Genomic DNA, 26,463 nt, shown 5'->3' on the forward strand with positions numbered 1-26,463 from the left:
GCTAAGTGACCCGACAGACCTGTTCCATCAAAAATGACTCGCTGTCTGTGCGATAAAGTGAAGGACACTAGTGCACTGTCCCAATTTTAAAATATTTTTGTAATGCGGCAAGCTAAAGGTGGATTAAACAGATTGATCAACAGTTTTTGGTGTTATTATGAGAGATAAGAGAGATAATTATAATGTTAATTATCTCCTTTCCAAGCTATTAGAGGAATCTTCGAAGCGCAAGAAAGCCGCTGGTGGTAGGCTGCTCCTCAGCTGATCAGCTGTCGATCACAGAAAATCATCAAATGTTGCAAAGATCGGCAGCTAAAAAGTTTCGGAGCAATCCGATCAATCGTGTGGAGAAGGTAGTCCAGCTTGGGATATATCTGCACTGATTTCACATCGTGTGATTCCAACTGTCTCGATTAGTTTACCACATCAAAAAAAAATTGAGTCCGGACTACCGGCATAAGTTGGCCCTTCAGATACACATCAGTGCCAAAACCAAAAAATCAGCCGTCTAGGTGGTTCCACTCGAGATAAAAATTTTATTTTCTAGTCTATCCCTCGATTAAATCACCTGATGTACCGCCTTATATACAAGAGAAAAGAAACGCCAATAACATAAAAGTGGAAAAATTTTAATTTTTTACGCTTGGTATAGTTTATCGTTCAGCTTCCAGTTATTTCGTTCCGCATAAGCTCAAAAATAGGACAAAAAAGGGCCTGGGAAATTACACTTCACTTATGTGCCCAGACCACTGCACTATCCTTCACTTCTACTTATACTTTTTCCCCTTCTTCTTCCAAAAACTAACATTTAGGTTCACTATCCCCTATTAAAGTACAAGAGGCTTGCGTAGCAAAAAAAAAAGTATGTACAATATATTAATATGTATGTCAATATTAAACAGTATGTCAAGAATTTGTTTACACACTGCGAAATAAGATGAATTTTTGACTTGAAAGGTAAGAAAAAAATTTCTTTGCTTAATTACCGCAATTTTTTATGAAATATAATTAAACAATATTTATTTTACTTATAAATTAAACAACAAATTATAAATATTAAATATACAAGAAAATAAACAACAAATTCGAAGTTTACACACTCTTGGCACTGTCAATTAACTCTTTACACAAAACAAGTTTAATTCAATTTTTTTATTTATGAATTAGTATCTTCCGAACGAGACCCCAAATTTGTTGCCCCAGGATTCCGTTTAATGATCAAAAACGTTGCATTATTATAATTGTGATGATTTTAATGAAAAGGTGATTTTAAATTTTAAATAAATGTGAGTTTATAAAAGTGTGTGGTTTAATTTTTTACTCTTGAGATCTCGGCATCGACTGCTCGTCATAACTCTTGTGGAGTTATTAAAACCGACGACCAGTCCGGGCCTCTGCCTGCTTGCTCGACTAGCTTGTTTCCGTGTTCTACGTATATTCTTGATTAAGATCAATAGCCGAGTCGAACTGGACATGTCCGTATGAACGACTTGATCTCAGGAACTTTAAATGAGAAAATGTGAAGAGTAAGCATGCAGCTTCATAGACGGGGAATCGACTCGGGAAAGAGTGTTTCGATTAAAAGAAGCGGTATGTGTGGAAAAAAGTGGGTTCGGGCGCGGCTCGATGCCACTATACACTATACGAACGGCTTGATCGGACGAACGACCGTCAGAAAACGGTAGCGGTTGTCGGCAGTTCGATGTGACGAAGAGGTGCGACTGGGCGAGGTGGTCGACTTCGGTGCGAAGTTTGGGAAGTTGCCAACAGGATCATATGACGTAGTAAGGGGATAGGGTCAAACAGAACGGCTCGATGGCAACAAACATTGCATACAGGGGAGGACTGAAAACAAAAAGCACCTGGGGTGCTTATTAAAAATTGAACGTCGTACAAACAGGGTGGCTGACTAGTGTGGGGAGGAGTTCAGTTGATTACAAAGATATTATTTTAATATTCACATGTATCAGACTGTAACGCACAGGGTGGCTGTCTAGCGTAGGAATGGATATACATATGTCGCAGAGTTGTTACTTTCTCGTGGCGAGTCTGCCATGTTGAAACACAAACTTTTCGCGTGAATCGAATTCCAACCGGCGTTTGCCATCGTCTGCTTGCCACTGCTCGCACTTTCTACTCGCGCATCGATCTATGCTTCACACACGCTAGCTGGACTACACTCGGCGACTGCACGACAACGCCATCACCTCAATCGTAACGGCATTTTGGTCATATTCTACGTTGTAGTCAAATTCTAAGAATGACCTCACAATATACCAAACTTCTTGCGCATCAGCGTCTTGCAAGCGCAGTGGTCAAACCACGTTAATAATGTGACAGACACGTGCAGTGGTCAAAATAAATTCCCAATGCGACATATATATAATATTAATTTCCCATACCATCTTCCGATCCCATTCCGCCGTCTTCCCAGAATATCAGCACACATCTATGAAATGTAAAGTCCAGACTTTATACAAAATTCAAAGTTACCAATTTTAAGTCTTTCTCTTCTAAATGTATAAATTTGTTGAAATTTTACCGTCCTTAACACTTAGTGTCACAATAACTTGTTAAAGCCTTGTAAGATTCAATTCATACTATATCCGAAGTACACACCCTAAACAAAGGTTTTCTGCTATATGATCTTCTGCGTGTTGTAACGGCGCCTGAAGAGTTTTGGCTTCGACCTTAAAGTAATTAGGGCGTTGCCAATTAATGCAGTCCAGCTCCATCGGAGTTATCCATAGTGGGCAGCTGTAACAGGGCCGCAGCGACATCGCCCAGGAAGTCGCTACAAGCGACTCCTAAAAAAGTCGCGCTAAGTCTCCGTCCAGCGGAACAGCAGGGCACACCGCAGCAGCATCGACATCGCCCAGGAAGGCGCTACAAGCAGCACGGCGGCTAAGGAAGTCGAGCTTCATCGTCCATGGGAGCACCGAGGATATTAATTAAATCTGTAGCCTCTATCTGAAGCGAACAAAAAAACAAGAGAGAATGCTGCAGTCGAGTTCCCCGACTATCAGGTACCCTTTACTCATCTAGTGTGAAAGAGAATTATGAAAAAATATCCAGACATTTTTCAAAAATATGGGCGTGGCAGTTTAGGGCGGTTTTAGGGCGTTAGAGTACGCATGGCAAAAAGTTTTTTGTAAATCGACAGAAATTTACAAGACTGATATGAATGTGGGCGTTATAGTGGGCGTGGCAACAATGGTCAAGAAACTTGCACTGCGTCTTTGTCTCTGGAATATGAATCTCTACCTTCAAGCTTTTATAGTTGCGAGATCTCGACGTTCATACGGACAGACAGACATGGCAAGATCGATTCGGCTATTGATCCTGATCAAGAATATATATAGTTTATAAGATCGGAAACGCTTCCTTCTGCCTGTTACATACTTTTCAACGGTCTACTTACGATTAACGGGTATAATAAATAGTGCGCATGTTGTTCTCCTGTGTATAACTATCACTAACTATAACTATAACTAACTATAACTATCACTTATCTTCAACCCGGGTTGCATTTCGGAGCAACAGAGGGACACGGGGACAACCATACTCCCAAGAGATCACTGTGCGAGACTAGCACAAACAGAATAGTCCAAAAAGGCAACTAAGGAACCATCTTGCCTCGATAACCTGTCGGAGTTGTGATTGATCCTGGACGAGGTTTTGAATATTGTCAACGTCGGCAAAATGTGCCAAATCACCATGGCAACCGAGGCCAAGGAGCTGCCGAAAATAGGGAGCCCGGGGAGGCCCAAGCCGCGCACATAATGCTCGCACACTGCGGGGAGAACTGCCGATGGTGTGGAAAAAGGAGCGAGCAACGCAAACCAACTCAGTCGGCGCAAGCGTTCTCTAGGAGAAACCCGGAAAGAGCCCGTGGCCGCTGCTGAGCAAATCCCCGCAACTTGCGGCTAAAAAGCCGCTACCGGGGGCACCACAGCGACAGCAAAATGTTGATGCCCATCAGCCTGAGACTGCTTCAAGTAAGTCTGATGCCCCAGCAATAGCGAGAAACGAGTGGAGTACGGTTACAAGGAGAAAGAAAGCCAACCCGGACAAAGCTCGTAAATCACCCAAGCGTAAGGGAAATCTTACAGCGAGGTGCTTGTCATGGTCACCAGAAGGACAGCCACCTTGAAGAGCTAGTGAGCTGCATTAGCAATGCTAGGTGCGCTTTAAACGTTAAACTTCTCTTGGATGTGGCCAAGGGAATTCCAAAAAGCGCGGACACAATGATAGAGAGTATTGGCCAGGCGCTTCTCAACATTGACGAGGTCCGCATCATCCGCATCATCTGTCCGCATCATCGGACTCTGAAGTGCGTGGTCTCGACGCGCTGGTCAGAGTATAAGGTTGCAAAAAGAGCCAGAAAGCGCGAATCGTTTCTGAAACTCTACGACGCATCACATAGTGACCCGGGGAGCGGTGCCAACAGGATGGTACTTAGGCGTTGCCAGTAGTCGAAAAGTAGTGGCCAACACTGAAGAAGCAGCAAACACAGCGATCAAGGCTGTCGAAGCATGGCTGTGGCCGGCCTGGAATTGACCTTTAAAAAAACTGAAGCTGAAGGCAAGAAGAATTCCTGAAAGCTCTGTGTGAATACTGACCATGTCTCGCCGAAACCGTTGTTGGCTATGAACTGACATCGCCACGCAGATTGTCTGATCTTTCCGAGTTTGAGGGCAATCAGATGAATGGCCAATATTCCTGTGCGCATTCATGGAGACAAGGATGGTAAGTTGCCGATCAGTATCAGAATTGGAATTGGTTAGACTGGGTGAAACACGCGGCTAAGATACAGCCGTAACCTACCGTGTGCACCTAATTACTGTCGCAATCGTCGGAATCAAGGATCACCCCAAGCGAAGAGTATTTCACGTGAATAGTATGCAGACCGCCCAAGACGTTGCCACATGTGTAAGGGACAACACGGGATAAAGGACTGCAAAGAATTTAACCACTCTTCTGAGGCTACGCGGATCCAGTCCGCGAAGAAGTTAAGGTTTGGTTTTTTGCATCTGGAGTACTGATAGATGGCCCGGTTCTGCAAGCATGTTCGCGAAAGCGACGTCTATGGATGCGGGATGAGGGACCACTACCTACTTTATGACTCAGCTGGACATCCCCAACGTCCGCCAGTCGCAGATGAAGGCCGCAAGGGAGATCAGAGGAGCAGCCAAGACCGCTGCGACATCAGCAGACAGATACGAATGCCACATTAAGTGAATTCTAGAAGGGCTTACCTACCGATCGACATGCGCTAGCCAGAAATTATCGCATCGCATCTTGAGTTGTGTCGATTCGGATAGAGGCCACCTGCTATTCCGGACCTTGCCCTTGACGTTGTACGAGAGAATACGCAGGTCGACACCTACGCACAGCTGGATGAAGGATCGTCTGTCACCCTCATCGACGAGGAACGCATCCGCATTCCGTATGCTCTAAGACGAGGTGCGCTCTGATAAGGACTATGTCAGTAGCAGTATTGGGTACGAGACTGATGGACAATGTCAAGCAGGGCAGCTGCGTACTAAGATTCTAAGACTGTGCTGCACTGGATAAGCAGCACCCACCGGAGATACAAGCAATTCGTCGGTAACGATGGCGGAGGTCTAAAAATCTACGAAGGCGTCACAATGCAGATGAATTCCATCGAGAGGGTGCGTCAAGGCAGAGCGCACACTGATAAGTGTCACTCTAATAACTCTAATAAATCACAGGTCGACGATAATAATTTCGATGTGTCATTCTTTTTTATTTTTCTTTGACCTGTTATGTCTGGGTCTGATCTCAAAAGAAGTATTTTAATTAAAGCAGTGTTCGTGAATATGCTTTTTTTTTATTTCCTTGTGCCAATTTTTTTGCAAATGTAACTAGTACTACAATACTCGACTACAAAGCAAAGAATTCAGCACAGGCTGAACTTTTTCTGCATACAAGCCCTCTACTGTGCACCAAAACACACACTTATAAGAAGCGCCTATGATATCAAAAACAAAAAGATAAAAAGCTTTAAAATGAATATATAAAATTATACACAAAACACCAATGACAAAAACACAGCAGCAACAAAAACATAAAAGAAGGAATAGTAGTAGGAATGTTGGAAGGAATAGTAGTTGTTTAGCTATTGAGCTTTTTCAATAGCTGTTGCGAAAAATAAAGAAAACCGAAGAAAGTTTGTTTATATTACGACACTGTTTATTTTGCGAATTGTTTAAGGCAGCTAAGGCCTAAGCTAAGTCTTTTCCGAAACACGACGAATTGGCAATTGGCGGGGCAGACAGCCGAAATGCAGCGCCCAAGCTTAACGTAGGTAGCTAAGAACAACAAACAAGGAATGAGCGCCGTACAGATAAATGCGTGCGAGAACAGCGGTGTGCACTATGGGCATCGCAACTGCTACCACTGACTAATTCGGCTTACAATATTAAAGAATATAATTTAGTCTACTGCACAGTTTTTTCGGCTGCATGACCCAACATCCTCCCCCCATTGGAAGCTTGGCTTCCAACAAAGTCCTCAAGGGGATGCAGACACAGCTTGTTCACTGCCCGCCTTATTACTCCAGACGCGGTCCTCAATTCTGCAACTCGAGCGACGCCGTCTCTGCCAGGAATCAACTGCATGACTCTCGCCAAAGGCCATCTCATTGGTGGTAGATTCTCGTCCTTAACAAGAACGACGTTGTCCACGGCTACGCCAGGCTTTGGGATGCGCCACTTGGAACGCTGCTGGAGCAACGTCAAGTACTCTTCCTTCCATCGCGACCAAAATATTTGCTGAAGAAAGGAGATGCGCTGCCAAGAGTCAAGCCGATTATAGTTTAGGCCCGTTATATCTGGCTCGTCAAACGACGAAGGCGGACCACCATTGAGAAAATGCGCCGGAGTGAGGACATCCAGATCGGCAGGGTTCTCTGAAATGGGAACTAAAGGTCTGGAGTTAAAAACTGCCGAGATGTGGCACACCGGCGTCCTCAGCTCGTCGAAGGTCAGAACCGCCGTACCCACAGCGCGGTAGATATGATGTTTGGCCGTTTTCACCGCTGCTTCCCAAAGTCCACTGAAATGGGGCGACCGTGGAGGGATGAACCGCCAGTCAATCGTCTCCGAAAGGCAAAAATTCTGATCGGAGCCTTGATGCTCGCTTCTGAGAAATAACCTTCGAAGTTCCAGAAGTTCATTTTTGGCGCCGACAAAGTTGTTGGCGTTGTCTGACCAAATTTGCTTCGGCTTCCGCCGGGTGCATATGAACCTCTTGAGTCCGCACAGAAACGCAACTGTCGAGAGATCCTTGATCAGCTCCAGGTGCACTGCCTTGGTTGCAAAGCATATAAACACGCAGACGTAGCATTTAACCGCGGGCTTGTTGCGACTATCCGACTTGTGAAAGAAGGGTCCACAGAAGTCTATACCAGCCACCTCAAAAGCGTGAGATCCTTCCAAGCGCTCCTTGGGAAGGTCCGCCATTATGTGCTCTATCAGCCGCGGCTTAATCCGAAAACATCTGATGCACCTGTTCACGTCCTTGGTAACCGTCTTCCTCCCCCCAATAGGCCAATATTGGGATCGACTTGCACCCAGAAGAGCTCGAGGTCCGGCATGAAGATCGCTTTCATGGTAATGCGAAATAATTGTTTTGTCAGGACAAACAGCTGTTGGCCAATCTCTTTCAGGCTCCGTAAGATAGGCGGGTACATGCGCCCAGAGTGACGATTCGCTAGGCTCAGACGGCAGGGATCCTCTGGATAAGATGTCAGATTTAAAGCTGTTGGAACATAACGCCAAGCCGTGACATCTGTCAGCTCCTGAATGGCTGCAACTCTATTTGCCACAAATATGTTTTTCTTGCTGGCTGAAGAAGGAACGCGTGAAGCTATTAAGGCGCTACCGCAAGGGCGCGCGCAGCCTCCAGACACAACCCAGCCCAGACGAGTTTTTTGAAGCATGGGCAGTCCTGGCAACAACTTTATCTGACCTACGCACAGCAGCCCATAAAACAGGCTAGCTCCTATTAACATGTCAACACGCTGAGCTTTATGAAATTCCGGGTCGGCGAGCTGCAGGTTTTCTGGAATCTTCCAGTCCCCAATGTCCACATTAGAACTTGGCTGGCGATCCGTGATATTGGGAGCGATAACTGCTGTTATGCTCGTTGAGAAATCCGAAGTGACAGATCGAATCGCATCTGTCGAGAATACATCAGTCACGAAATTGGAAATCCCGATTCCAGTGACGGAGCCGGACGACCTCGACCTCTTAAGTTGCAGTTGATTTGCAAACCGAGAGGTGACCAAGTGCAGTTTAGAGCCAGAATCTAACAAGGCCCTGCAGGGAACGAACAGTCCTGACCGATTCTGCACTAGAACGGTTGCAGTGGCTAGCAGCACAAGGTCACTACCGAGATCCTGGGCAATTAGAGTAGAAGAATTCGAAAGCGGGGCAGAAGGCTCAGTGTGGGATCTTGAAGACACTGGAACACGTGGCTGCGAGGAAGGCCGACCATCTAGATGGAGCAGCGTATGATGCCTGATTCCACAGGTGCGGCAGCGGCTCGAGCTGCATTGCCGTAGCTGATGACCTGCCTTTAGGCAATTTAGGCAAAGTGCTAGTCTCTTTGCCTCGCGCAGACGATCTACTGGCGCTAAGTCTCTAAATTGCGGGCAATAATATATGGCATGCTCTGCACTATGGCAAAGCATGCAACCAAGAGAATTTTGGGTGGTAGCAACTAGCGTCGAGCGATTTCTGCCCACCTGAACACCTGGCGCATAGGTTGCCATGGCGCAATCCACGGCCTCCAAAGTCCTACATCGCTGTTCCAGGAATGCAGCCATCGATTCCCACGACGGAATAAGGTTGGCAAAGACCGGATCCTCCAAGCGCTCCTCCCACTTAGCTTGGCTCGCCGCATCCAGCTTTTGCAGCAGCACTTGCACTATGATGCAGCCAGCGATTTGCTCAGAGGTGCCCAAACCCTTCAACGCACGAATGTGAGCGTTAAACTTGTCCGACAATTCCCGAAGCGATGCCACTGAATCATTCCGTACTACCTTTAAACCCAGAATCTCGGTAATGTGCGCCTGAAAAACTAGACGCCGATTATCAAACCTTTTTTGAAGCAACTCTAAAGCCGCTTCGTAATTGCTGTTTGAAATCTCCAATGATCGGATAGTTTCCAGCGCTGAATCCCTCAAACATGACCGCAGATGTTGAAATTTCTCAATGTTGGAGAGGTCCGGATGGCTGTCGATTATGCTCGTGAACACGGAGTAAAAATCAGCCCAGTTTGCGTAGCCTCCGCCAAACGTTGGCAGCTGCACAGGCGGCAACGGCATCGGCCTCGGCCGCGGCTGCGTTTGAGGACCACTACACTGGTGGGGCACAACACCATCCGCAAGCGTTGAGTGCGGCGCGAAATGCACATTGCGTTTGGCTATTTCTGCGCGCACACTAGCCTTGAATTCAACGATGAATTCATCGAAAGACTCGCTCATTTCACTGCCAATTTCGTCGAAGTCCAATTCCTCCAGTTCTGTATGCAGAACATTGAAGGCACTTTGCAGCTCATCAATCTGCTCCAGCCTCACCGTAAGAGTGGGTTCGTCGTATCCGCTTAGCGTCTCACTAGACAGCGACGTTTGTAGCCTCCGCAACCTGCTGAACAGCGCATTGGCTTTGCGCTTTAAAAAGGTCACCCTGTTTTTGTCACCTTCAGCGGGCATAGCAACAAATTGCCTTTAATTCGGTTCAGCGGGAAGATGAGCACAAAATAGATGCCGAAAATGCAAGCGGGGTCAATGCACGTAACGATATATGTAGCAATGTATGTATATATGCAATGCGAGCTTGCTTAAACTCAGCCACTATCACCGAAATCTCCACTCACTTGTCCAACCGATTGCGATTTAATGTATTTATATTTAATATAAGTGCATTAATTAATTCATGCAAATTAACGAAATCACGTCGGGGTCACCAATGTTTAGCTATTGAGCTTTTTCAATAGCTGTTGCGAAAAATAAAGAAAACCGAAGAAAGTTTGTTTATATTACGACACTGTTTATTTTGCGAATTGTTTAAGGCAGCTAAGGCCTAAGCTAAGTCTTTTCCGAAACACGACGAATTGGCAATTGGCGGGGCAGACAGCCGAAATGCAGCGCCCAAGCTTAACGTAGGTAGCTAAGAACAACAAACAAGGAATGAGCGCCGTACAGATAAATGCGTGCGAGAACAGCGGTGTGCACTATGGGCATCGCAACTGCTACCACTGACTAGTTCGGCTTACAATATTAAAGAATATAATTTAGTCTACTGCACAGTTTTTTCGGCTGCATGACCCAACAGTAGTGATAGCGTCATAAATCTGATATCGAAAAAAAGTAAGATAACTTTTTCTTTATTCATGACAATACACAAACGGCAACTTACGGCAGCAAAACTCAACGATTTTATTATCTTAAAACAATAAAGAAAACACAGAATTTACTTCACATCGAGCGTTTTGGGGGGAACATAACTAAAACGTTAGCTAAAGTTACAAAAGTCGTTCACAAAATACACAAAATAATTAGTTCAATCAAAATATTTTCACAGGACAAAATGACATGCAGGTTTTTGTTTAAATTACAACATAAAAGAACAATACCCTCAACTTTAAAATCCATTTTTAATCAATTTAATCGGAGCACAATAGCAAACGTTTGACCACTTCAAAGTACAGTTTTATTTTTGCAGCTGCGTCGCCCCGATGAATACGTGTTCACGACTTTGAGGAATTTTTCTGAAAGTCCCGTTACATATCTAGCAAAAACCGGTTTGCCACTTAGAAGTTTGGACTTTTTAAAGACAGTTGTCAAATACTTTGCAAAAATTTGTTGTGATGGATTTTTTGATTTTTGGCCTTTGGGTAGGGGACCTAACAGATCCGTGGCAACCCATACCCACGGGCCAGTGAGTAAAGGATTTCTATCCATGGGAGATGGACGGATTTCTTGGGATACAAACAATCTCTGTAAGCTTCTTTGACGGACAGAATATGCCACAGGATTGGGGAATAAAATGAGAAAAAAATGTTAAATTGTTCCAAAGCGTCAGAGTTGGCATGGCAAAAAGATAGAAATTTACACAACTAATAATATTATGAAATAATTTCGAGAAATGGTTCAATAAGTGGGCGTGGCAGTGCGATAAAAAGTTACGAGACTAATAATATTATGAAAAAGCCGCTGGTGGTAGGCTGCCTAAGGCCCCGCAACCACGGGCAAATGATCAACAGGACTCCACAACTGATCAGCTGTCAATCGCAGCAAATCCACATATGCTGCTAAGTTCGGCAGCTAAAAAAGATTCGGAGCAATCCGATCAATCAGCTCTGGAATGACCCCACCCTGTGATTGCTAAAAATTCCGAATTGTCTGCACTGGTTTCTCAACCAGTGATTCCACCTGTCTCGATTAGTTTACCACCACAAGGGAACATTGAGTCCGGACTACCGGCACAAGTTGGGGCTTCAGAAAGACAATCTGCATCACCAAAACCCCTCGCGGTGGTTCCACTAAAGAAACAAATTTTTGTTTCTCGGCTTTCCCCTGATCAAACATCGTCGGATGTATTGTCTTATATACAAGACAAAACAAAAGCCGATAATATAAAAGTGGAAAAATTTAACTTCTCTTACGCTAGGGACATATCATCTTTCAAGATAACTGTCCCAAACGAGCTCTTTTCGACCATATGTTCGGGTGATTTTTGGCCGGATAGTATGGTGGTAAAAGAGTTTGAAGCTAAGATCAAAAATATGAAAAAGGTGCCCGTGGGAATTAAACTTCCCTCACGTGGCCAGACCACTGCACCATCCGCCTCTTCATCTTCTTCCTCTTCAAAAAACTAACTACAAAACTTACTATCTCCTATCAAAATGTTAGAGGCTTGCGTAGCAAATTAATCAAATTGTATTGTGATAGTCTTTCATTTGCATCCCATATTATAGTGCTCACAGAGACTTGGTTAAAGCCGGAGATACTTAACTCCGAAGTCTTCCCAGGTATGTACACTATATATAGGTTTGACCGTCCCTCCAGACGGGGAGGTGGAGTCTTAATTGCGGTTAGATCTACCCTCGCGTCGGAGGAGTTACTTTTGGACGATTCCTGTAACTCGGAATTCGTATGTGTAAAGCTGTCTTTTTCCGACAGATCAGTTTATATTACGTGCTCCTATATTCCGCCATCTTCTGAATTCCCAGAATATCAGAATCATCTGTCCGCTATCCAGTCCATCTTGAATAAAATTTCTGACAGGGACCAATTGGTAGTTCTAGGTGATTTTAATATACCTGGCACAATGTGGTCCCCAGAAAAACAATCGAATATCCTTCTCCCTTTAGCACAACATGACTTTATTGACGGCTTGCTCGACTTATCGCTGTCGCAAGTTAATTATATTCCAAATTCTCTTGGTCGATTTTTGGATCTATGTTTTGTAACAAGTCCTGAATGTGTGTTTCTGTCCAGGGTAGTACCTCTTACTCAACCTGAAGATCAATATCATCCTACTTTCGAGGTGGAAATAGACTTAGGTACGGTATTAAAAGTAAATTCAGAGAAGTCAACAAAACGAATTCCCTGTTTTCGCAAGGCAAATTTTCGGAGGCTAAACAATTTTATAGCTGGCTTTAATTGGTCCGATCTTTACTCCTGCAACATAATGGCGGATGCGATTAATATGTTTTATACCGCAATTAAATCATTTTTTAACTCTTGTGTTCCGATGTACTATCCGTCAATCTCTAAACCTCCTTGGTTTAATAAAGAGTTGACACACCTAAGAAATGTAAAGTCCAGACTCTATATGAAATTTAAAAATACCGGTTCTCAGTCCATCCTTTGTAAATATTTAAGCGCTCGGTTAAACTTTACCGTGCTTAATGCTCAGTGCTACAAAAATTATTTAAACCGTTGTAAGTTCCAATTTGCACAGGATCCGAAACAGTTTTATAATTTCGTTAGCACTAAGCGAAAAACAAGTTCTCACCCTTCCTCGCTATTTTTTGAAAACACTACGGTTACATCGGATCAGGCAATAGCCGATCTATTCGCCAAGTTTTTTCAAACAACATATTCAACTTTACCTCATTCCGAACAGCCATACTCTTACGCGGTATCTAAGTCGAATCTAATATTTTGCCCCACTATAAACGAAAGCTCACTGCTAAACGATCTTCAGCGTGTTAAACCGGTCTATTCGCCAGGTCCCGATGGAATCCCTGGCTGTGTGCTCAGATTCTGTGCGGAAGCCTTGTGCAAGCCTCTACTGAAACTGTTTACCTTATCTTTGGAATCTTCACAATTCCCTCATATATGGAAGGAGTCCTTTGTGATTCCTCTTCACAAAAAAGGTAGCAAACTGGATGCAAGCAATTACAGAGGAATCTCTAAATTGTCGGCTATCCCAAAACTTTTCGAAAATGTTATCACTCCTCATTTGCAGCACCTTTGTAGATCAATCATATCACCGTGTCAACACGGTTTTATGAAACGCAGATCTACAACCACTAACCTCTTGGAGCTAACTTCTTTCGTAATAGAGGGTTTCAAAAATAATCTTCAAACAGATGTCATCTACACTGATTTCAGTAAAGCATTTGACTCTGTTAATCATTACCTTCTAATAAAAAAACTAGATCTTATAGGTTTCCCTGTTGATCTTCTAAATTGGATTTCAAGCTATCTGAATGGCAGGACACAACAAGTTCTCTTTAAAAATTACTTATCTTCTATTCTCCGAGTCACATCCGGTGTCCCACAAGGGAGCCATCTTGGTCCGCTTCTTTTTACCTTATTCATTAACGACCTCCCCTTAATAATAAAACATTCGCGTGTACTTATGTACGCAGACGATGTTAAATTATGCCTCCAGTACAAGGACACTTCTTGCCATTTGGACTTACAATCCGATTTAGACCGATTTCAAATATGGTGCCGTGATAACATATTACACTTAAATGGCTCCAAGTGTAAAGTTATGACCTTTTGTCGTGCCAACCCAATACGCACGACTTACACTCTAAGTGGGTGCCCTCTGGACAGAATAACACGAGTTGATGATCTTGGTGTTCTTCTGGACCCAAAACTAAAATTTTCTGACCATATTTCATCTATTGTCAATAAGGCCAGGGGTGTGCTTGGTTTTATAAAAAGGTGGTCTAAGGAATTTGAAGACCCTTACTTGACTAAAACCTTATTTATTTCGTTAGTCCGTCCGATTCTCGAGTACGGATCACCTGTTTGGAGTCCACAATACGCAGTCCACTCGGACCGCATTGAATCGGTCCAAAAAAAGTTCTTACTTTTTGCCTTGCGGCGCCTAAATTGGGATGCAAACCATATATTACCTCCTTATTCCAGTAGACTACTTTTAATTAATTTACCATCCCTAGCTAACCGTAGAACTATGCTTGGAACAGTCTTTATTTGTAAGCTTATTCGTGGGGATGTTGAGAGTCCCGACTTGATTAGTCGGCTTAACTTCTCGGTTCCAAGTAGAGTCACTAGAAACTATATACCCCTTATCTTAAATCATTGTAGATCTAATTATGAGTTGCATGACCCTTACAGAGTTTTATGTTCTGACTATAATAGACTTTATCCTATTATCTGTAATCTTGACTCTCTGCCGCTATTAAAGCAATCGATATTATCTTTTCTATTACATAATTAGATCCTACTAACACTAATATTTATTTATTATTTAACATTATATTCATTTCCTCGTTCCTATTCTATTTTTTATATCGCGTCTATATTTTCTCGCGAATCGAGCCGTACGATACACGGCAGCGCGTGCGTTAAAAAAAAAAAATGAAAAAATTTTGAAAAATGGTTCAAAAGTCTGGGCGTGGCAGTTTTGTGCGGTTTTAGTGCTTTAGAAAGGGCGTGGCAACAAACTTGAGCTGCGTCTTTGTCTCTCGAATCTGTATGCGGAATCTCAACCTTCTAGCTTTTATAGTTCCTGTGATCTCGACGTTCATACGGACAGACGGACATGGCTAGATCGACTCGGCTATTGATCCTGATCATGTATATATGTATACTATATGTATATATATGGTCGAAAACGCATTTTTCTACATGTTACATCCTTTTTAAACGAGTCTAGTATGCTAGACTACGACTTTTATGCTACGAGTGTCGGATATAAAAAGAGCAGCCAAGACATAGTAACACTTTGTTGCAATGCGCATATAAACGCAAGTATATAAGTTTTATATTTTTTCAATATCCTTCGAACTACATTTCCAATATTCACAGAAAGGTTTATTGATGTCCTTCAAATCGCGGCACACACAGTCTAAAAATTCTTGTTGATTTAACCAGGATTCTCGGGAATAATGCGGCAATTTTTTGAACAATGAAAACACAAAAACATTTCATGTTATTTCCCTCTGAATAAAGGGTCTTGCGAAATAATTGAAATTACTTCTATGTACTAAAAGGTATATTAAACATTTGCACACATGTTAAACATCATATTTAAGAATTTCAATACCTTTTTAACAGTGATTTGTATTGTAAAGAGCCGCTTTCCACTAACATTTTATTAAAGACATCAGAGGATTTTGCGTTCGACTGATTTCCTTCAAAATATGTATCTCCTTTAATTCCACTTTTGATGAGTTCATTTTCTTTAATATTCATTGAATTTAAAATTTCCTTTGAAAGATAATTAGATGTCATGTAGTTGTGAATCATTTTTCTGAAAACATATCAAACACATCTAGCATCACACATATATAGGTATTTCATTAACATTTACCTGTGATATGTCATTAAGTGTAGAACGGCAGTAAACTCATTCGAAATTTTGTTCCTAAGCCGACATTTTGCACATAATGTAAAGAGATCAAGTGGCATTAAATGGCTTTCTAGTATTTCATGAATATTTGTTCCAACATTGATTTCGCAAACATAACTATGCCATAAAGCAATTAAGTGCATTACAAGAATGATTATATTAAAATGCTGCGCCATACTTCGCACACACTCATGACACTTTTTGATATAATATGGAATCTGAAAACCGAAGAATCAAAACTGCCTTTGTTGGTTCCACCTTGTGCGCATATTCAACATGCTCTACCAAGCATGCTAAACGTGGCTAACAGAGAAAACATATTTAGCAGCTAAATGCAAACTTAAATACTTTTGTGTTTGTTAAAATCCCCTTGTAAAAAACAACCATAGGTATATTAAAACTAGATAGAACGAATCAGATCAGTTCCTCAAAATCCGATACATGTTACTCAGCTAGTAAATATTAAAAAATAAATTAAAATCAAAAGTGTGGACGTGGCCGTTTTTTGGGGGTTTATGAGCGTTAAGTTTGCTTATGTTTTTAACATATCGATAGATTGGAATGACAATGAACAAACCTATGGTCCAGTTCGGGTGAAATTATTGACTAGTCTCAGCTTAAATGGCTTGCAAAGGTGTCTAGCAAAGGTGTCAGATTCAATAAAATCCAATTTTTGAGCAAATCAAAGGACGGACGGACAGAGAGATGTCATTAGAATTACAAGAGGCACTTCTTCGGTGGTAGCACAAGTTGCTCTCTCTAAGCTCTTAGCAATTTCGTTATAAACGAAACCCTACCCGTCCGGCCATGTTGCGGTTACGCGCGACGACAAAGGAACGACTCCTCGCAGCGAACGGCGAAAACCGAGAATTATTATAATAAAGCTGACTAAAATTTGGTAGGGAAATTACACAAATCATACATTTGGTGGGAAAAACAAAGACAAAAAATATACTTATTTTCACCTAACATAAAAACACGTTGTCCAAGAAAAATTTTGAGGAAAAATACCACACACCTAGTAAAAGCATCTAAGTCAGCCCATTCACAAACTTATATTCTCTGATTATAATAAATAAGAAAGAGAAACACAATAAGAATATTAAAAACGTGAAATATATTTTATCACATGAAAATTACTATCTTTGTAACCTAGTAAAAGCATCTAAGTCAGCCCATTCACAAACTTATATTCTCTGATTATAATAAATAAGAAAGAGAAACACAATAAGAATATTAAAAACGTGAAATATATTTTATCACATGAAAATTACTATCTTTGTCGGGTCACGCAGCCGCCAGCAATACCTAAATTTATATTTGCTTACATTAGACACAGTTAAACTTAACGCTCCCATCCTTTGCGCTCTCTCCCATGTACTCTCGCACCTACACCTTTGGCTTAGCGTTCTTCTTTCGCTCTGCAATTATCATTCACTTTCGTTAACTTGTACATATCGCATCAATGCCAAATCTCGTTCTCTAAACCGAAGAAATACGTATCGTTCGAAATCGCTAAATGCCCTACAACCATACAAAACTACCACAAACTACCATCGATCTCCCAGAAAAATGTTTAAATTTCTCGTTCGCATTTCCACTAGCTGAGTAACGGGTATCTGATAGTCGGAGAAGCCGACTATAGTATTCTCTCTTGTTTTTGTTATATATTTCATACTAACCTGTTTAAATGTTTTATTTTTATTCACGGATCGTTTTCGTCTTCTTATTTCCTCAGTCCCACCAATTGTTTCAGAAGGCTCAGTTACTTCCATAGGAAGCATCATTATACTTTGTTCATCTTCTTTACTCTGAAAAAAATTAAACAGTAACTTAAAATAAGAGGGAACTTAAATACAGCTTTTTTTAGATATAGGTATACATAAATTAAGCCATTAGCGCGTAGAATGTGGCTTTCATCGGTCAATAGTCTTATTGACCAGTTTTACTTTTATTACACAGCATTATTGTGCTAATAACTCCTTTAAAAATTTAAATTGTATTGAAATATGAACTGAAAAGTGCTTTATTATTATGCGATTTTTTCATGTAACACGGTATTTGACGGGGCTCGCAGCCGCCACTAGATCTTACATTTATTCTTTATTATCTAATCTCTAATCTACGGAAATCTCTATTATAATTTTAACCACATATAAAACATACCTCCATTTGAACCAATTTCGTACCAATTGAAATCAAAATAGACAGTCGAGTTCCCCGACTATTAGATTCCCGATACTTAGCTGGTCCTACCAAAGACACTAGAATAACAAGATGCCTAACGCCATACTCTCTCGAGTTTTTGTTTAAGAGCGAGAGAGCGGAGAGCTCTATAGCGAACAGCTCTTTTCTACGCATACAATGACAGCAGACAACTCTGTGTGTGCACACGTATGCTCATGCATTGTAAATTTGACAAAATATGCCCTTTACCATAGAATTTCTTATACTGTAAATCTATATTATTTTTGATTAATTGGCACCATGTGAAAAATTCTTGTTTTGCATTGACTTAACGTTCTCATGTACAAGATATACCTAAATAAATTTCAAAAATGACAAAAATGACCCCGACTATTAGATTGTCGATACTCAGCTAGTCCTACCATATTACTAATTTGGAATATATTTTTTTCAAAGTTTTTCAGTAATCTTCCAAATATCGAAAATAGTTTAAAAATGTTTGCGGATATGTTGTATAATTATAATTATTATCATTCTGTTATTTAGTTATATTTAGTTATATACTGACGAACTTCTTAACATAGAATTTAAGATATTGTACACCTACAGAATTTCATTCTTTGACGTTATCATGTTTTGTTTAATGTACCACAAGTCGTAAGTAAACACTTAATACTCGATATGTTACATCTTTTCCCAAAGAAACATATTCGATTGAGGAGGATTATAAGAAACCTCTTCTGTTCTTGAAAAGAACTATGAGTAGGGAGCGGTGCAAACAAATCTAATTCGCTTTGCTTTTCATACATTCTATATGGTTACTTATTTTGCGTAAGAAAAATATCGTATATATTTACGTTCCGTGTTTCTTATATGATGTTGCTGCAATATTGTGAATCTGAAACTCCATCTCACCCTATGCATTGCAACGAACTGTTTTCTTTAGTTCACTACGAATTTATGATCTGTATGATTGCCCGACCAAGGAGAAAACAGAGTTTCAGATTAGAACAGCTTTACTTTCCGACACTTCGACAATGGACTCCTACAGTGATCGCTGTCTGCTGCGCGACGTTGCTCCTTCCTCGTCATAGGATGTTATGGGGCAGGGTTTATCTTCCGCTAGGTTAAGCTAACTGACTCCACTGTCCCTTCTAACCACTGCGTTGCTCCGTTCTTCACTTGCAGTAATCGTCCTTGTGATTCCTGATTCCTTCTATATCCTGACTGTTTTTATGCGGGGGAGGGGGAGATCCCCGAGGGGATCCCGCTTTTACCCCTTTTGCGCACGACCCGCTAGGCTACAAGGTCCAACCAATGTCTCGTTAGTTCAAGGTACTTCCTCTTTGTGCTCGTCCAAAGTACGCGCCCTTACCGTTCGACAAGGGTTCCTTATTTCCCGTTCGACCTGGCCGCCCTTGACCCTTCTCGCAATCCAGCCGACTTCGCTGTTGATAAGACGGTCCCAGGCAGTCGGATTTGTGGGGAGTTTTAAGACTCCTCAAATCTCCCGCTGCATTCGGAAGCGTTTGAAAAGATGGTGTTTCATAACCCAAATGCTGACACAATGTTTATAAAATCCATCTGGAACAATTCAGTGAGGTCAATATGCAAATTCTTTTCATGAGTAAAATAAAAGAAACTGCCTGCGTGCTGCACCGAGAACTCCGCATGAAGTAGAGTCCCACAAAACACTGCAACTTACTCCCAGAAGATTGGCGCTGCTTCGGCTTAAACGAAGAGTTGATCCACGCATGAAGCGGATTTAAAGTTTACTTGCCAACCGCTCGAAGAAAGCAGATACAAATAGACAACTTCCTGGATAACTTGGGTACAGACGCGAGCTCAAATTACTCACTGTGGCGGATAACGAAACGTTTCAAAGCTCAGCCCCCCTCTGAATCGGCTATCAAAAATCCGTCCGGTGGCTGGTGCCTCACTTACGTGGAAAAAGCTGAAGTGTTCGCTGACAACCTTGAGCAGCGTTTTACACGCTTTAAATTTGCGCTGGAAAGACTTTATCGTTAGGTCGAAGAATTTATGGAATCACCCTTTCAAATGAGCATTCTTGCCAGTTCTGTAACACTGCAGTGTGGACCAGAATTCGATTTAAGCTAAAGACTTTAAACTTTGTACATTTTGTTGTTAAATCACAAATAGTTTACACACAAAATTTTGTGCGACCACGCCCTCGCTTGCCTCCCATATTAACTACCGGAGTGACTCAGGAGTCAACGAAATTTGATTGTTTTTTTAAATATAATAAATGTGTATAGATATATTGCTTTATGAATAATCGCCCTCTTCTTCTTCTAGTTCTACATTATAAATTTCCGAATCTGAACTCCAATCAGAATCAGAATATGAATCCAAAATTTTGTCTGATGTATCAGAATTAAAATTATACTGTATTTTCAAAATACTTATACTGCCTTCGGAAGTGGTTTTATCCTATTTTTCACTCGCTTTCTTTTAAACAAATTGTTGTTAATAGTGGGTCCGAGGAATCAAACGCTCTGTGAAAAATATTTCCCATCGTATTGATTCGACTATATATCCTGGTATGTAATAGTCGCTCCCTTTTGTAAATTTTATTTCGGGCTTCATTCGCATTTTCGCCTTGGCCTCCAAGTGGAACCAACGCCGAATTATTGATTTTAAGTCCGTGAACCAGTACTTTATGAATCGTTGGCGATATAGAGATTTTGTAATAGCACTTGAGCAGTATTTTCCATTACTTCTATACCCACTGGTCGGCACTGTAATTTTGCTTCGATCACTTCATTATAGGCCGGATATATGTCGCTGTTATGGCTTTTATTTAAAAGCCTGGTGCTTATATATTGCTGTGCTGTCTTGGAGTTTTCAAAATCACTAACAAGAATTTTTATCTTAGACGCCATCCACTTAGTATATTTGAAAATAAGTCGGTATAGTTGTCTGTTACAGATCAAGCATTTCAGTTTCTGGTTTTAATATAGAACAGCATTCTTGATCGGGGGTATTTTTACGAAAGCCTGGAAATCGGCAAGTTTAATAATGATTCTTCAGCCCAAAAAAACCACCAAATGACGTTTACTCATACAGGCCCATTAGCATACTCCCTCCCCTGGAAAGCCTAAACCGTACCAGGTACCCCTAAGCAACTATATAGAGTAGTCAAACTTGCTCTAAAGGCTATGAAAAAGAAAGAGTTTGCAGAAGCTGCCATTCTTGACAAACAACAGCCATTTGACGGAGTATGGCACCCTGGACATCCTGTACACAGCAAATATGTTGTTTTTACTGCAGCTGTATTTGGTTATTAAAAGTTTTATGGAAAATCGAACATTCCACGTCACTGCTGATGGATTCAAATCGTCTGGAGCTCCTTGGTACATAAGAACCAGGGAAATCAAACACAATCTCAAGGTACCCAAGCTCAGAGACAAGCTCAAAAACATCTCTGAGAAATACATGAAACGGCTCAATGTACACTCAATGAGCTTGGCCAGAAAGCTAGGAACCGCAGCAGCAGCCAAAGCTGATGCTAGAGTCAGAAGAAGTCTTAAACGACTCCACCCTCCACCACCACCACGATCGGGTTTTGACCTAGGAGGACTTACTATATATTTATAGTATTTGTCCCTTGTTCTACTACTACTTGTGTTAGTCTTTGGTAACAAACACGCAATGAAAACTAAAACACTTTAAACAGATCAAATTAAGTTGCCACATAAAAACATTCTTATATGTCAAGTAAAAAAGATTAAAAAAAAATTCGGGTCGCTAAACATTTAATCATCAACGGAAAATAATGGTCCACCACAAAAATAACTGCACTATAAGTGTGATAAGCGTGACCGCCGAAGTGTGAAGACGTTTTTTTTATCGAGCTCCGCACAAAATCGGTTGTTTTGATTGAAGTGAACGCCAAATGAAGTAAACTTAATAAAAAAAAAAAAAAAAAAAATCCGAAAGCGAAAGAGACGCTCTATGCGATGCAAGATCGCTTAAATGTATAGTGATTTGTTATCTTAAATTATAAAACTATGAGTCAGAACGACACTCGCGCTCAGCGACAGCGCGAGCAAGACGAACGCCGGCTCTCAATTCAACGCAAAAACGCGTACTTCTCCTACGTCTCACCGATAACCCCAAACGCAGACATCGAGCGGTCAATAACCCATAGCCAAAGAAACCTTCTTCTACCCACAAATCAAGAAAGAGCGCGCTCCTGCTCTCCCGCTCTCTTAGCTCCGACAGAAGCCCCGCTACCTCCAACAACAACAGCTGGAGATAGACCGACAGCCCGCTCTACCTCGTCATCGGCTGCACCCGCTCACGCTCTGACTGAGTCAGCGAAAGCAAAACCGCAAGCAATAAACGGTACTGCTGCACTACCAGCAAAACAAAACGAAAACGTAAACAAAAAAGCTGGGTCGACCTGGCAGACTGGAATGGATCGCTACATTACAATAAAGCGAAAGCTCAGCCCGGAAAATTCAGATTTGGAAAACAAGCCGAAAAATACACGCGACAACTCTACCTTGATCAAAAATGTAGCCCCTGCAAATACCAACAGATTTGCCTTGCTGGTAGATACCGCTGAGGACGTGCCGCTGGGATCCGTTGATATCGAACCGAAGAAAACAAAACCTCCGCCAATATACATCCGCGAGAAGAGCACAAGCGGTTTTGTAAATACTTTGATTGGCCTTATTGGAAAAGATAGCTTTCATATAATTCCCCTCGTAAGAGGTACTATCAATGAAATCAAACTTCATACGAAAACGGACGACAACTACAGAAAAGTCACAAACTATTTTACCGCACAAAAAATAGGCTTCTACACTTACCAGCTTAAAAGCAGTAAGGGCCTGCAAGTAGTCCTGAAGGGCATTGAGTCTGATGTTACGTCCGAAGAGATAACTGAGGCGCTAAAGGAAAAGGGATTTTCGGCCAAAAGCGTGTTCAATATCAAAAACAGAAACAGGCAGCCCCAACCACTCTTCAAGATTGAGCTTGAACCAGAAAACAAGCCTCCTAGAAAAAACGAGGTTCACCCAATTTACAAACTCTAGCTCCTTCTGCACCGTAAGATCACGGTAGAAGAGCCGCACAAACGTAACGCTCCTGTACAATGTACAAACTTCCAAGAGTATGGCCACACGAGGTCGTATTGTACACTTCGCCCGGTGTGCGTAGTCTGTGGAGATCTCCACGACTCCAAACAGTGTCAAACTAACAAAAAAAATGCATGCGAGAAAAAATGCAATAACTGTGGGGGCAATCACACAGCAAACTACAGAGGCTGTCCAATCTACAAAGAGCTGAAAATCCGTCTTCACAAAAGAATGAACACGGCGCGGGCACACCAAGGAACAGCTACGCTGATACCATCAGAGACAAATCCAAACTATAACCCAGCTGCGCAGCAAGAAACATACACTGAAGCTATGATGCAAGCCTTACAACAGAGCATGATGGAATTTATGACATTTATGAAGACCACCATTCAAGACATGATGCGTAATCAAAACCTTTTGATACAAATGCTTGTAGCCCAACAATCAAATAAATAATGGCTACCTTACGCATAGCTACGTGGAACGCCAATGGCGTTTCACAGCGCAAACTTGAGCTAGCTCAATTCCTACATGAGAAGCATATCGACGTAATGCTTCTTTCGGAAACTCATCTCACAAGCAAATACAATTTTCAAATAAGAGACTACCATTTCTACGGTACAAATCATCCCGACGGAAAAGCACACGGTGGCACCGCCATACTCATAAGGAACCGTATGAAGCACCACTTTTACAAAGAATTTGCGGAAAATAATCTTCAGGCCACATCTATCAACATTCAGCTGGATGACAACACTCTCCTTACACTAGCGGCCGTATACTGCTCAGGTATAAAAAATATATAAGTTCACATATTGAGCTAAGCCCAAAACTCAATACTGAATCTGATATAGAGAGCTGCACGTGTGCATTGCAATCCATCCTTACTGCAGCAGCTCTTACTGCAACACCCAAAATAACAAATAATACAATTAATTCAAAAAAGACCAACGTACAAATCGAGCAACTCGTCCACGTAAAACGACGCTTACGCAGAGAATGGCAATCTTCCAGATCCCCAACTGCAAAACAAAAGCTAAAAGTAGCCACACGGAAACTGGCCAACGCTCTGAAACAAGAAGAGGACGACGATCAGCGCCGATACATAGAGCAACTCACACCAACAGGCACAAAACAAAAGTCACTGTGGTGAACCCACTCAACTCTTCGCCCACCGACTGAAACCGTTTTGCCGATAAGGAATTCCTCAGGTGGTTGGGCCCGTAGTGATGAAGACAGAGCCACCACATTTGCCGCTCACCTACAAAATGTGTTCACGCCAAACCAGGCTACTAGCACATTCGCGCTACCGTCCTATCCCGTAAACCGCCACCAGCAACACACCCCAATTGTGTTTCGTCCTAAAGAAGTAACTAAAATAATCAAAGACAATCTCAGCCCGAAAAAATCCCCCGGCTGCGACCTTATAACACCGGAAATGATCATCCAGCTGCCAAATTCTGCAGTTCGCTACATAACCAAGCTCTTTAATGCCATCACCAAACTTGGTTACTTCCCACAACGATGGAAGAGGTCTATTATCATAATGATTCCAAAACCTGGTAAGAACCACACAGTCGCTTCATCTTACAGACCAATAAGTCTACTCTCATGTATTTCGAAACTATTCGAAAAATGCCTGCTGATCCGACTTAATCAACATCTGATATACCACAATATAATCCCAGCCCACCAATTTGGATTTCGCGAAAGCCATGGAACCATTGAACAGGTGAATCGTATTACAACGGAAATAAGAACTGCATTTGAATATCGCGAATACTGCACAGCAGTATTTTTAGACGTATCCCAAGCATTCGACAGAGTCTGGCTCGACGGCCTAATGTTTAAAATTAAAACATCCCTACCCGAAAGCACACACAAACTTCTAAAGTCTTACCTCTATGACAGAAAGTTTACAGTGCGGTGCAACACTGCCACTTCCACTGATCATACAATTGAGGCTGGAGTCCCCCAAGGCAGCGTTCTTGGGCCAACCTTATACCTCATCTATACAGCCGACATCCCTACAAATAGTCGCTTAACAGTATCCACATTTGCCGACGATACAGCTATCCTTAGCCGTTCAAGGTCCCCTATCCAAGCTACAGCACAGTTGGCACTGTACCTCATCGACATTGAGAAGTGGCTCTCTGACTGGCGAATAAAAGTAAACGAGCAAAAATGCAAGCACGTGACGTTTACGCTAAACAGACAAGACTGTCCTCCGCTCTTGTTGAACAACATACCACTCCCGAAAGCAGATGAGGTAGCGTACCTAGGAGTACACCTTGACAGAAGACTCACATGGCGCAGGCACATTGAAGCCAAAAAAACCCAACTTAAACTCAAAGCCAACAACTTACACTGGCTCATCAACTCTGGTTCTCCGCTCAGCCTAGATCACAAGGTCTTGCTCTACAATTCTATATTGAAAACTATCTGGACCTATGGCTCACAGTTATGGGGCAATGCCAGCAACAGCAATATTGACATCATACAGCGAGCACAATCAAAGATCCTGAGAACCATCACTGGGGCACCGTGGTACGTTCGGAGTGAAAACATCCAAAGAGACTTAAATATCCCATCAGTTACCAACGCAATCACGGAACTTAAGGAAAAATACCATAGCAAGCTTTACACGCACCCCAACCACCTAGCGCGAGGTCTAATCCAGCTCAGCAGCCGTTCCCGTCTCCGGCGAAACGACCTACCAACCCAGCGAATAAATTATTAGGGCCGTTTAATCATAGAACAGTTGGAAAAATAATACAACTGTTCAAAAAATACTTGTTATAGTTAAGATTTTTAAACTTATTGTTAGTTCTTATACAAGAAGATTCAATAAATAAAAAGCAAAGTAAAAAAAAAAAAAAAACTATAAGTTTATGAAGGAAATTGCTGGCGCGGGCCCAAGAGAGATTCGAGAGCATTTGCTGAAGAACTTGCCGAATAATGACTCTGCCTTGTCCACGACGAGTATTTCAAAAACAATTTTCAGTACTTCCCTCACAATAACATCACCAAGTTCAACCATCTCGTCCACTTTCACGCTAAGTGGCAACGTATGTTTAACTTTTGCCAGCACGACTCACAGCAGCTCAGTGGCGGATCGCCAACCTTCTGTAATATGGCAAGATGTCTCCTTTACACCAGATAAAGGAAGAAACAACAAGAAAGCAGGCACAGCCCTCCACTCAAAGAAGGTAAAGAAGGCAACATCTGATCAGCCTTCAATCATTTACACAAATCGTTTCCAGCCCCTAAGCAATGAAGAAGATTTCGATATGGCC

General features: G+C 41.9%; 1 protein-coding gene across 8 annotated transcripts in view; it reads right to left on the reverse strand.

The window, feature by feature from the left end:
- The window catches only part of LOC116800897, a 60,759-nt gene that overhangs the window by 22,165 nt on the left and 12,131 nt on the right, over nucleotides 1–26,463 (reverse strand). For 3 of the 8 annotated variants that reach the window (XR_004361663.1, XR_004361662.1, XR_004361664.1), the window contains exons 1-2: nucleotides 15,834–16,304; nucleotides 15,567–15,773 (exon numbers count right to left, since the gene is read on the reverse strand). Coding sequence is in view for 3 of the 8 variants with exons in the window: in XM_032717334.1 (XP_032573225.1) it covers nucleotides 15,567–15,773; nucleotides 15,834–16,048 (422 nt within the window). In the remaining 5 variants the exon portion in view is untranslated. Of the gene's footprint in view, nucleotides 1–15,566; nucleotides 15,774–15,833; nucleotides 16,331–17,554; nucleotides 17,684–26,463 lie in introns of those variants that run through there. The other 5 variants (XM_032717336.1, XM_032717335.1, XM_032717334.1 and 2 more) reach the window with 4 other exon arrangements.

This window comes from Drosophila sechellia, chromosome 3L (genome assembly GCF_004382195.2).
Source record: "Drosophila sechellia strain sech25 chromosome 3L, ASM438219v1, whole genome shotgun sequence".
Lineage (NCBI taxonomy): Eukaryota > Metazoa > Arthropoda > Insecta > Diptera > Drosophilidae > Drosophila > Drosophila sechellia.